Source organism: Malus domestica, chromosome 17 (genome assembly GCF_042453785.1).
Source record: "Malus domestica chromosome 17, GDT2T_hap1".
NCBI classification, from domain to species: Eukaryota; Viridiplantae; Streptophyta; class Magnoliopsida; order Rosales; family Rosaceae; genus Malus; species Malus domestica.
In genome coordinates this window covers 1,060,068-1,073,994 of record NC_091677.1, presented here as the reverse complement: position 1 = coordinate 1,073,994, position 13,927 = coordinate 1,060,068, and the positions used below count along the sequence as shown (strand labels likewise).

The following is a 13,927-nucleotide window of genomic DNA, read 5'->3' as shown; positions in this document are numbered from 1 at the left end:
TATAAGAAGTTTGATTCTTTCCCATGTTGATAATTAATTTTGTGATGAAATCTCAATTTTTTTTTTCAAATACTCTATAGACTATAAATGTAGATTTCACTTGTCAAACTCAATCATAAGTAAAACTTGGATATCGCTTGAAAAATGAAATAGTGTATATATATATATATATATATGTATGTATGTATACATGTATATGCTTATGTTTAAGTATACACGATGATGGTGATTTGGTGGTCCTCTATGAGTTTGTACGCTTTCTAGCTAGAGCATATGAATCTACGTTAGTGATAGTGATATCGATAGTGAGCGCGACAGTGCCTTAAGAAGAGTTAGAGACTGCCACTACTACAATATTATTGGGGCAAGCTGCATGCAGCTGCTGACCATTAGGTCGCTGTTGTGTTGGAATGGAGACCATCGAATTATCATATGCTTTTCTTTCTGTAATATATCTCATGTGAAGATTTAGGGTTTCATGGCTCTTATTTTAAAGCAAAGAAAAAGACTACTGGTGGAGTGGATTGGATGCAGAACAAAGCACAGAAAGTGTCAAAGCTAAGAACGAAGCCTGGAGAGATGATGAAAAAAGTTGAAAGGGAACTGATATGACATGTCACATGCAAACATGCATTGTTGTTGTTAAAAGGTGAGTAAACTCGTTACCTTTACCCACGCCCTATCTATTATATATACCTTTTGAATGTTGAACTCCTCCAAAAGTTAAAAAGTTGCCTTCCCTCTCACATGGCCGTGCCATCTTAATCTGCTTTTCTTTTAGCTAGAGTTGTGTTGTGTGTGTTCCAGTAAGACTCAGTGCGAAGCATTTGGGGGTTCTACGTAGCCAACTTAACGAGAAGAACTTTCTTGCAACTATATTGTACGCGGTATCTTTAGTTAATAATATATTATTATACAAAATAATAATAATATATGATAATGTTTGATGGATTTGAAATATGATCGCAACGACATTCGTGTTGTAGGTTAGTTTCTCTTCAAGCAAACAGGCAACAGAGCTCAGCCAATCTTGCATGTGATATGCTTTAGCATCTCTTGGAATGATGAACAATCACAACTAAGGATCTACAACATCTCTTTTTAGCATGTCCGCGTGCTTTAGTATTAATTTTTCTATGATATGTGAGTAAACTTCAAGAAACTCACGTGGTAATTAAGCATGTATAATGCGTGCATATATTATTATATACGCATCCCTTTCTGCTGATATATATATATATATGGAGATGAATTGTCTGCTATTCTCATCCCATACCTTTCCCATCTCCTCCTATTTTATGTGATTACGGTTAAGCCACGTCAACATTTTATATTGATTTTTTTTATAGAAATAATAAGACAAAAAATAATGGAATATAAAATGTTGACGTGACTTAACCGTGACCACATAAATATATACGCATCCCTTTCTGCTGATATATATATATATATATATATATATATATATATATATATATATATATATGGAGATGAATTGTCTGCTCTTCCCATCCCATACCATTCCCATCTCCTCCTATTTTATGTGATTACGGTTAAGCCACGTCAACATTTTATATTGATTTTTTTTATAGAAATAATAAGACAAAAAACAATGGAATATAAAATGTTGACGTGACTTAACCGTGACCACATAAATAAGAGAGGATAGGAAGGACATGAGATGGGAAGGGCAAACAATCCATCTCCTATATATATACACACACATACAGAGTTCATCAAACTTGCATGATTTTCCTTTTTATATGCAAACAATAATTCTACTCTACTTGACTTTCACTATGAACGCGAAAGAGATTCGAATTTGAGTGGACATACATATTATAACTAATGTGACTATATCTAAGGTCTGCACACTCTCGAATTAAATCGGTTAACAAAACCTGCATATATCATGCATGGTTGGTTTAAAGGTCATAATATTGCAAGTAATCTGCAACATTGGCATTCCACCGACGGAACCTTATGAACAGCTGAAAAAGGTGAACCATTTTATGGTCAGCGCTTATTCTAGACGTTGGATTGGGGAATGAGTAGCCAGCCACACCCCGTCCATCCCAATATTAAATTTCTGGAAAATTCAATTTCTTTTTCAAGTTGATTAGTTCCTAAATATATTTTGATATTTTCGTTCCCTGATTAATTATCTTGTCATTAAATAATAATATTCGACGATTATTCGTGAGATCTCCATGCATCTTTCACTTTCAGCTTCATCATATATTATTATGTTGAATGTTGATAAAGCATTGGTGATGGGAGATAAGTTGGCCTAATCAGTCTCATCTTTGATTGAGTAGTTGACTGGGACAAGAAGGTGGATTAGTCAGGTAAAGTGTCACCACTCTCACCGCTGCTGGCTTAATAAAGTTTGCGTAATTAATTAGCTAATTAATCAAAATTAAAGACTTGTCTGACAATTATTTCGTCATTATTTTTTAGTTTTTTTTTTTGTTCTTGTTTTAAAACCCTAAAACAAACTTGTTGGTAATTCTTTTTGGAAATTATTATTGGCATTTTAAAAATCTCATTCTACATTCTAAACTTTCTATATTTGAAAAGAAAAATACATTTATAAAAAATATAAAATGAAATTTTTAGAATGCTAATAACACTTCCTATTTTTTTACGAAAACTGAAAAGTTATCAAATGGTCAAAATCAAAATATAAATCATAAATGAAGGACTATGAGCATCCTTGTTATGTCATAAACTCTCTCAAAAGCTCCAATTCTAAAAGCACAGTGCGTTCTGTATTGTTCAGCTTTTTTATGATCACTCCGACCATCTTCCTGCTCAGTGCTCAGTAAAAACCTTTCAACCCACTGGTCCTCTCCTCTATCATTACTTCAACCAATATCAGTAAATTTAATCTCTTTCTATACATCACACATAATTATCTCTAACTTTCTCGGTACAAAAGTAATCTCATTTCACCACAGGATAATTTACTTTGGTTGGATAGGGGTTTATTAGTTACCCACCAGTCAACCATGAAAAACCAAAACCTATCAGACACACTTAGATGAAATATGCTAAAATAGAATTGATTATGTATGCAATAACACTAAACAGACTATACGCCGTATTATACATAATAAGATTTAGTGTTTTTCTAATTCTATTTCTAGTTTTAAGAATTAGAATTCTTTCAGTTTTAAAGTGCTGGCTCAATTCTTTTGTCGCTTTTCACATTTCATATATTTTTTAGTTATAGTGGTTATTAAATTAGCCAAGTTGGCTTCGTTTCACCTCAAAAATTATATTTTCAGTTAAAAATATATGTGCGTATTTCTCATATATTAATCACCTGTTACATTATTTTTCTCTACAACTTTAATTCATCCAAGAAAGGGACTCTTCCTTTTTCTGTCTTCCATAATTCCATATGTGTAAGCCATGATTGTTGTTTCCCACCCCTTATCTCCTACTTGATATTATTAATTATTTCTCTCATCCCTCTAAACTTCCCATCTACCCTTAAAAAAGTTATTCATCCTTATTGAATTTCTTCGTGCTATTAGTTGATGTGCTTCTTCTGTTCTAGCTGGTAGTTGATCAACTGCTTTAAATCTTCCTTCTTTTCTTCATCTTCCTCTTCTGGGTTTCCTTAACTCTCACTCAGTTTTTGGTTGTTAGTTGCATTACTTCCGCCAACAAATCAAAGTTTTTCTAGATAATATTGTTGCTCTGTAGTTTCTATTATCTTCCCAAAACTAGAAAATGCCTCCCACATATTTTCCTCTGCGGTGGGAGAGCACTGGAGACCAATGGTGGTACGCGTCTCCGATCGACTACGCAGCCGCTAACGGCCACTACGACTTGGTTCGAGAGCTCCTTCGTATAGACGGCAACCACCTCATCAAGCTCACATCTCTCCGCCGCATCCGCCGCCTAGAGACAGTGTGGGACGACGAAGCACAGTATGATGATGTAGCAAAGTGTCGTTCGCGCGTTGCGCGGAAGCTCTTCCACGAATGCGAGTCCAAGAAAGAAAAAACAAACTCTCTCATAAGGGCTGGATACGGCGGTTGGCTTATGTACACCGCCGCCTCCGCCGGGGAGCTTGGTTTTGTCCAAGAACTTCTCGAGAGAAACCCTCTGCTTGTTTTCGGGGAAGGAGAATATGGGGTGACTGATATTTTCTATGCTGCTGCAAGGAGCAAGAATGTTGAGGTTTTCAGGCTGCTTTTTGACTTTGCAGTTTCGCCGAGGTTTATGACGGGGAGCCGCGGAGAGCTGGAGGAGCACGTTGGGGAGATTCCAAGTGTTTATAAACGGGAAATGCTTAACAGAGCGGTTCATGCAGCGGCGAGAGGCGGAAATTTGAGTATTTTGAAGGACCTTCTTTCGGATTGTGAGGATGTTTTGGCTTATAGGGATATTCAGGCATCAACTGTGCTCCATGCAGCGGCCGGGAAAGGACGGGTAGAGGTGAGAAGCTGCTTCCCACTTTTCTTAAAAGTGCTTTTGCAAAGATTCAATTTTTTTTTCCTTTCCAAATTGCTTTCTTTTCCTACACTTTTACAAGCACGTGTCAGCTTAATTAGTCAAGTGGTTCCTGGTAACAATTGTTGGTGAGGATGATGGATTTGGATCCTCTCCTGAGCTTAAGGAGGGATACTCCTGATCAAAACACGTTGGTTGAAAATTCAACTGTTTTATAATTATTATAAATTTAAAGGGACTCTCTGTTTGTAGCCGTTGGATGAGCTGACCAAAACACGTGGACCGTTGGTTGAAAATCCAACGGTTATAATTATTATAACTTTAAAGCGACCCTTCTGTTTGTAGCCGTTGAATTTTCATCCAGCCTAAGTGTCTTGGTCAGGAGGATCCTCTCCATAAGCTCAAGAGAGGATCCAAATCCGAGGATGATGACCCAAAATAATAAAAATTTAGGGTGAAGAGAAGATCAAGGTCAGTCTAATAATCATTTCATTTTCAGTTGTTCTAATGAAACAACTAAAAAAAATTCTTGAGGCGTTCTTGTTACCATAGATGTTGGATGCATAAATTCTCTGTGCGGAACGGATGTGCATTGGTCTGTATTGTTGAAAATCATAAACTTTAGCACGAAGAGAAAATTAACGGTTGTTTTGATAACCATTTTGCTTATAGGAAATACAACTATATAAAATTCTTAACCTAAATTCTTAAGGCATTCTTGTTACATGTTTGTTAGATGCATAAATTCCTTTATAACGGATCTGCATTGATATTGTCAAAAATGCATGGTAACATATCGGTACATTTTGTTGGTGGCAATGAAATCAACACAATATCTTTATGCTATCAACTGTCTGAATGTGTCTGAATGTCTGCTTCGTAGCCGGCCTAATGCTAGATGACTGATTTATATCATTGTTCCACTTAATTCACTCTTGTTATGGATTTACTTAAAAAGGAAATCCATTTGTAATTCCACATTTTTAGATTGTTCCTTGTTAATTTTCCTTTTTTTTAGTTAATTAGACTTACCTTACTTTGTCTTTGTTTTCAATGTTTATCACCTCCCCTATTTCCCTGAATCAACTAATCTTTTCTTTCATGCAGGTAGTGAAGTACCTTGTGGCATCCTTTGATATCATAAACTCCACTGACCGCCAGGGCAACACAGCATTGCATGTTGCAGCTTCAAGAGGCCAACTTGCCGCAGCCGAAGCGCTTATATCTGCATCCCCTTCATCCATTTCTGCACGAAACAACTCTGGAGAAACGTTTCTCCACAAGGCTATATCCGGCTTCCAAAGTCCTGCCTTCCGAAGACTGGACAGACAAATTCAGCTTCTGAAGCAACTGGTGAGCGAGAAAGCTTTCACTATCGAACACATCATCAATGCGAAAAACAATGAAGGACGGACTGCCCTTCACACGGCAATCATTGGGGATGTGCATTCCGATTTAGTCCAACTTCTGATGATTGCAAAATCAATTGATGTGAATGCCCGCGACATGGATGGCATGACAGCACTTGATTACCTTAGACAATGGCCTCGTTCAGCATCATCTGATATACTAATCAGGCAGCTGATTTCGGCTGGGGGAATATTTGGTTGTGAGGATTACAATGCAAGAAAAGCGATTGCTTCGCGCTTGAAGATGCAAGGCGATGGAGGTAGTCCCGGAACATCATTTAGAATTTCTGACACGGAAATCTTCTTGTATACTGGCATTGAAAATGTATCAGATGCTACTGCTGATCGCCGTAGCATAGGAACCCATTCACCTGCACCCGAACTTATCAGTCCGTATGATCCAACCACTGAGAATAACGGCAGCTCATTCTCTGGTAAAAAACCTGGTTCTGTAAATAATGCAGCAGCACAACTAAAACGTGTCATAGGCTGGCCACAAATGAAAGCGAAAAAGCACGAAAGGTTCAAGAAATCGGTTGATTTGGGATCGGTAGATTCTATCAAGATATGCAACAAAAGCCCAGATGATGCAGCCCCAACCCCACTTCGACAGAGATTTTCAAAGCCCTCAGTCTCATCAGTTCCCAGCAACAAACGGACACTTTCCGTGAGGAGCAACCAGTCAAGTCCATCAGCGAAAAAGAGGTTTGCTTGCGGCATAAGGCACGGCGTAATGCAGGCAATTCCGCACATAACTGTGCCAGGTCGTTCTCGGTCTAGTTCATTTTCGAAATCATCTTCAATTTCTTCACCTACTTCTCTGGATAAACAGAAAAGCGTTTGCATGGAAACCGACATTGCAGGACCATCTTGGTCGAATGAAGTAGTTGATGACGAAACACCGAATTTGGCAAAACAAGGCTCTGTTCGTAGAAGGTTGAGGAGCCATTATTTCTGTTTTGGTGCATCAGGATTGTCTGTGAAAACCCCAGTTCACAGGCAGCAGCAACGTTTCAAGCATCCTCCTGTTATTTCAGTTGCTTGATTTGACTTTTATGTGAGGAGTTTGGTCCTTGCAAACTCACTAACGTAGAAGAAGATCCCTAAGTTCAGTAGCTTGTATCTGTTTTTTTTTTTTTAACTTTTACTTTCTTTTACTTTATAGCATGCTTTGTTGTTTTAACTTGAATAAATGAACAAAAAAAAAACTAGTTAAAAAATTGGTTTGCATCAATTCAATAGGTTTCAAGTCATCTGTGATAAACATATTGCTGCAGTTAAGGATTGTATAAAAAATAATAATGTTATATAGTGCAAGAGTTTGTAGCTTACTTGGTTAGGAACGTTCATCCACTACGCACATCAGAGATCCCTAATTCGATTCTCTCAGTCCCAATATCGCCTTTATCAGAAAAAAAATAATAATGTGGTACTGTAATCATGGGAACATCAGATTCTGTTCCTCATTCACCTCCTATACCTAATTACTGGCATAATTATAGGTTCTTATGCACTACTTGAATGAGAGGAACAAGGATCAATAAGCAATGGTATTAATTTCATAAATTCAAAAGATGTACGATTTATTACGGAACTGTTGAAACAATTGAATTCAACAAGGAATGTGTCAATGGTTTCTCACAAGCTGGACACTGCTGGTGTGCTCATTCGAGTTGATCTCATTTACTCTTGTTTTCGAGATGCAAGTTTTGTAACGGATCATTGACTTGTCAATGTCATTATTAAGAAACCAGCCCAATGCAGTAGTAAGGCCATCTCCAACCGAAGGGTCCAGAGGGTCGAAAATAGCTTGAAAAATGTCTCCAACCGAGGGTCAAGCCGGGCCCCATTGGACAAAAAGGGTCGAAGGGCCAACTGGCCTACCCAAATGAGCCAGCCAGCCGGCCCAAATGAGCCGGCCAGTCGGCCTCGGGCCGGGCCACAATTTCAAACTCAACGTCAACTAACTAATGTCAGCTAGCAGTTATTTTTGAAAATATATATATATTTTTTTTTACAAATTTTTTTTAAATTCTATTTTTTTCTATAACTTCCTAAGCCATTAAACAACATTAAATTAAATTAAGTAACATTAAACACCGAATAGAAGCTCCCTTTGGTTTTCTTGTTCTGGGTACTGCGTACGGCCTTGTCAACCTCTGGTCCTACTCATACTCCTATTAGGTTTCTTTTCTTGATTTCTTTCATGCAGACAGCCCAGTCTCTGATCCAGACAAAAAGTTATACGAACAACGCACGGACACTTGGCCAGACGAAGAAGGAAAAATGATTTTCCAAGTCCACAAGCCACAAAATACATGAATAAAAAACAGCAGATACACAAACTAGTCAACCTACACTCAGAACCACTCAATTCGCATCAGCCCAATGCCTAATAAGTCACACCAGATAACGTGATTTGATAAAAACTCATCTTGTTTTAAACATTTAAATAAAACTTAAATTTGAAGTAGACTGCCATGTAAAAAAATAAATACCTATTATTTTCAAACTATTTACAATTGTGCCACAACACTCTAATTATCTATATCTTCAAACTATTTACAATTGTGCCACAACACTCTAATTATCTATATCTATCTATATTATTAAGAGAAGAGGGCTTGTCAACTTTTTGCCTCTTTTTTTCCAATTTTTCCCTCATTTTTGAATACACAATGTTGACATTAGGAGGACAAAATAATAATTTTGTATCTTTTGAACTTTTTCCCCTTTTCTTCCTATTTTGCCCTCACTTTTGATACACAATATTTACATAAGGAGGGAAAAATAGTAATTTTATATCGAAATATTTGCATAAGATAAAAAATATGCACTTATCAAGAGAAATTGTCCCACCATCATTTTTTCATACACGTAAGTGAAATCATAATGTTTTTTGGATAGTTTGAATGAACTGAAGCAGGAGAATGTGGGAGGAGGTGGACGGTTTTTTCCCTTTTTTCCTATTTTGCCCTCACTTTTCATACACACTATTGACAAAAAGGAGGGCAAAATAGGGAAAAAAAGGGGGAAAAGTTGACAAGGAAGTTTCTATTAATAATAGAATAGAAAAAAATATGCACTTATTAAGAGAAATTATTCACACACACAAAGTGTGTGCTCTCTGCTAGTACTATTATTAAGAGAATCCTTCTTGTCAACTTTTTGCCACTTTTTTCCTATTTTACCCTCACTTTTGATACACACTATTAACAAAAGGAGGGCAAACTAGTAATTTTGTATCTTTTGACAAAATGACAACCATATCCCTATTTTTCCTATTTTACCCTCTTTTTATACTTATTTTTTCAATTTTACCCTCACTTTTGATACACAATATTTACGTAAGGAGGACAAAACAATAATTATGTAATATTAAAAAAAATTGCACTTATTAAGAGAAATTATTTACACACACAAAGTATGTGCTCTATGTTAGTGTTAATGAATTTAATTATCCGCCATAATTGTGGGAAATAAGTGCCTTATTATTATAATATGGATAATGCTAGGAAGACTGAATTTGCAAACTAAATGATGTGGCACTAATGAGCACATTTATCAACGTTTAAGTAATAAATTAATCATCAATTTCTATTTTCTTTAGTTTCCAAAATTTAGTCTACAAATTTAGTTTCCATAGCATTACCCTCATAAAATTATCTACTTTATACTTCTTTTACCATCATATGTTTCATTTCTTTTATTTGTTTGACAATCATTGTAGGTAAATTATTTTGCATGTATGTATTAAGCACATTTTATTAAAATTATATATATGCGTACAAATAATTTATCTATATTTTTATGTAAAATAATATGTAATAAACTAATTTTGAATCAATTGGCTAAAAATATTTATTTATTTTGTAGGTAAATTATTTTTCATGTGATATTACATATATACTATAGCCACATTTTGTTATTATTATATAGAGTGTGCAATCAATCAACATTCTTTTATTTTATAGGTAAATTATTTTGCATGTATCATTACATAATTTACTAGGAACTTATATTGTTATTACATATATGTTGTGCAAAATAATTTACCTATGTTATATTTAAAATATTGATAATTTTGAATAATTTTTTTTATATTTGTAGGATATACTAATTTACCTGTTAGCATCTTGTAAAAACAACTATATAAGGAACATTGGTATCATGTAAATTTTTGTTATTAAATGCATAGGAATCATGACATTTAAATTTTTTTCCAAATCTTCATAAGGTATTTGAAGACATGTAATTGAATGAAATAATGTAAAATAAATGTAGATAATAAGTGAGAGACCCAAAGTAAGTGTTATTAGGGGTAATTTAGACATCCAAAAATACAAATTTTGCCAAGTCAAACTTAATTATGGATATTGCTTAGTTGGAGCCTAGTCATTAGGTTTTTGTTATAGAAATTTATCATGATAGGTTTTGGTTAAAGAAAATTAAATTTCAAGGGGTGTACTCATATTTTCAGTATTTATTTTGTAGCGTATTATATTACACGTACTGATCCCCTTACTCACGCAAAGAACAAAGCAAATGTGTGGTACTTGCTAGCTCGCAAAATAAACTCTTCGTGTTAACATCATCAGGGTGAATCCAGCAAGCACAAGCTTCCGTAACTTCAAGTTGCCATTGACGATTTCGTACTTATATAAGGACATTAAGTATGGACAGTGGACACACAGTTTTCCCTAGCAGCTGCTACTGCTAGTTGCAGATAGCTCCAACTTGAAAGAAATAATTTGTACCTGCTGCTTCCTGCCCTTTGAGTCTTTGACAGCTATGTACAATTATACATACAAGTATCATTCGTCGGTTGATCTTAATGTTCATTAAATTTATACAAATTTCCTCTAAATTTTTTGGATAGAGTTAATAAAACCCTATGTAGCTTCGATTATCATTGTTTTGGTACACTAAGTGGACTACGTACGAAATATCGACTTAAGTATGTATACGTTTCATGGTTTTTGCTCTTCCTCAAAAGTGGACTTGCAGTCATGGGACGTCAGCATCTGATGTAAAAATTCGTGAGCTTAGGAGGCTGAGCCTCCTGAGTAAATTATTCGGACGTTGAAATTTGATCCAATGGCTACAAACATGGGACCCTCTAAAAGTTTTAATAATTGCAGCCGTTGAATCAAATTTCAATGGTCCGTGTGATTTGCTCTGAAGGCTCAGCCTACTAAGCTCAAGAGGGGATCCGGTTCCTTTCCTAGCAGCCAACTAGCTTGACTTGCAAAGATTGTTCCTGACCCAAAAAAAAATCAATAGTGTAAGTCCCACCCACGCCTACAACTTGGGAGTGGGAGGAAGAACCAGGAAAGTAAGATTCATAAACGCAACTTTAGGAACATTGCAACCCATTGAATCATTGACCATATTGCTTATTATTTTATAAATATTGAACGAGTGAGTCACCGTCGAATTCTTTACAATTCTTTTATTATAAACTAAAATACTTAAAGAAAATGGTGTTTTCATAGCAAGCAGTAAGCGCATATATATATATATATATATATATATATATATATAGAGGTTCGTTAACATATCAAAGGAATACGTTAATGAGTTAAAATTACGATAAGTTTAAAATGCATTTTTGAAAACGTAAAATAAAATGTATAATGTCTTACACAACATATGATTCTCTCCAATAATATACGTGTAATTTACCAAAAAAAAAATATATTATACGTGTAATACTTTAGAAATAATTGTTGCTTATGACAATATCATTTCCGGTTCATCTTATAAGGAAAATGAGTATACAGTTAGATTCTCCTGAAGAAGTCAAATTATATTGAAAGGGAGGAGCAAATTTTTAAGGTTGTGTCACTTGAGAAATCAAATTTGGGTAGCTTAAGGTTAAAAAAGATACAAGTGCGGTGGAATCTAAGCGTTTGAAAGTTGAAACCTAGCAAATTAAGATGTGGTTGACCAATGATGACTAACAAAAAGTAGACACTATGTAATGCCACTATATATGATTATGGAGAGAGATATTTTCTACACCTTTAATATCCCACTACAATAACTGACGAATAAAACGATGATATGTAAAATATCACATTATTGGTCTGGGATGTTATTATGAGTCATGGTGTAAATGCAAAGTAGGTATGCCATGTGAATAGTTAAAACACTATATACGGTTATGGAGAGAGATTTTTTTCTACACCATTAATATCCCACTGCGATAACGGACGAATTAGACGATGTTATATAAGATATCACATAGTGTCATGGCGTAAATGCAGTGTAGATAAGTCCGATGAAAAGTTAAAACACGTGATATCATATTATTGGTCTGAAATGTTATGATGATTTATCAAAAAGTGTAGATAAGTCATTCTCTTGATTTGGGAGATTGAAGATTTTTGTTGGCGGGATCCTTATATATTGGATCATTTACCACATGTTCAACCATTCATTATTCTATTGCATGTCATACACAAAAATATAATAAAATCTTTATATCTAGGGGATTGGATCCCATCCGGATCCATTTTGTTGGGATTTTAGGAATCATCACATCTTAGTCATTCATCGTGTATTGTACGGTTAGAAATCATTTGATTTTTTTTTATTTAAAAGTAAACACAAATAGCATATGACGAAAATTGATCGCACGATGTACGATGAACGGCTAAGATGTGAGAATTACTAGGATCCCCACAAAATGGATCCGGTAAGGATCCTCTCCCTATATCTAGGACACTCATCGAATCTCCATGGATATGTCATCTGAACCGTATAGATTGGTCTCACACTTTTAAACTTTCTAATCACGTTTCCAGATACTCGAGCGAATCTACATTAATTTGGCACCATCCACTTCTACTCGATTCCTCCATGAATGTTTGTATTGATCTTATTTCTTCAATCACGATATGATTGTTCCAGCACTGCCTTGCCGTCTCCTTACCCAATGCCCTAACAATCACCGCAAATTACCATTATACCCTTTTCTAGTAGCAAAACCTTTTATATATAACACAGTAACACACTACATGCTACAGAGTCCATAAACAGAAAGGTCACACACAAAATTGGTGTAAAAAATTTGAACTCCATGCTGCTAATCTGCATCTGTTATTTAGGGATCACTCGTATCAAGTACATGTAAAATAACAGAAATTCATCCCCATTATGGAATGACCAATTCTCTACATTTTTTTTAAAATTGAAGGATGAAAATTAAACCTCTTTTTCAATTCTGGGACGAAATCTAAACTATCATAAAAGTTTAGGGACCAATTATGTAGTTGACTTTTTTTGTTGTTGTTAAGAACTACTTTATATCTTTGTATTTGCTAATACAATATTTTACACAACTCTTACAATATAGGAATTTGAATCTTGGTAAAAAACAAGTACACTGCTCTAGCTAACTGATTTAACTTGCATTTGTCAAATGCTTTGGATCTTAATTTGCTTATTAATTATAAATGCACATTATCATATTTCGTGTGGCCATCAGGTGTGAGTCTCTATAATGTAAGTATATATAAACATGTTTCCCAAAAAAATTGGGTTCAAATTAAAGACGGGACATTATCTTAATCAACCGAACTAAGTCATGTTTATGAAATACTTTGTATCTTGATTTGCGTATCAGTTGTAAATGCACGTCATCATATTACAATGTCTCAACTCTCAAATCTAAGTTTTTTGTGGACAAAAGAAGAGCATATAATCATCACTCTCATGTAATGAAGGGGTTAGCTAAAAGTTAAAACAACTCTATCATTCCAATTCCTTGTTAAGGACAAGCCATGTCGTGATCTCGAATTATAAATTAATGAGACCATAATATGTAAAAGGCAATTAATAATTGATAGAATACAAACTAGAATTTAGAGAATAGTAAAGATGGAATTTAAACATAAACAGAAAAGAAAATAAAAGTCTTCATATGAAGAATCAAATGGCCAAGAAGCCGACAGACAGATAAAATCAATATTATGGGCAGTGACACAACCTGGCAAGCTTACCGCTAGTTGCGCTCCAAATTGCTTAAGTTGTCTGCTATATGAATC

The 13,927-nt window shown here is 34.9% G+C and overlaps 1 protein-coding gene across 1 annotated transcript; it reads left to right on the top strand.

The window, feature by feature from the left end:
• Nucleotides 1–3,326: 3,326 nt before the first annotated feature.
• On the top strand, nt 3,327–7,110 carry LOC103404534 (uncharacterized). Its single transcript, XM_029097150.2, has 2 exons — nt 3,327–4,452; nt 5,575–7,110. The coding sequence occupies exons 1-2, from the start codon at nt 3,742–3,744 to the stop codon at nt 6,919–6,921; spliced, it is 2,058 nt and encodes a 685-aa protein (XP_028952983.1). The 5' UTR covers nt 3,327–3,741; the 3' UTR covers nt 6,922–7,110.
• Nucleotides 7,111–13,927: the final 6,817 nt, after the last annotated feature.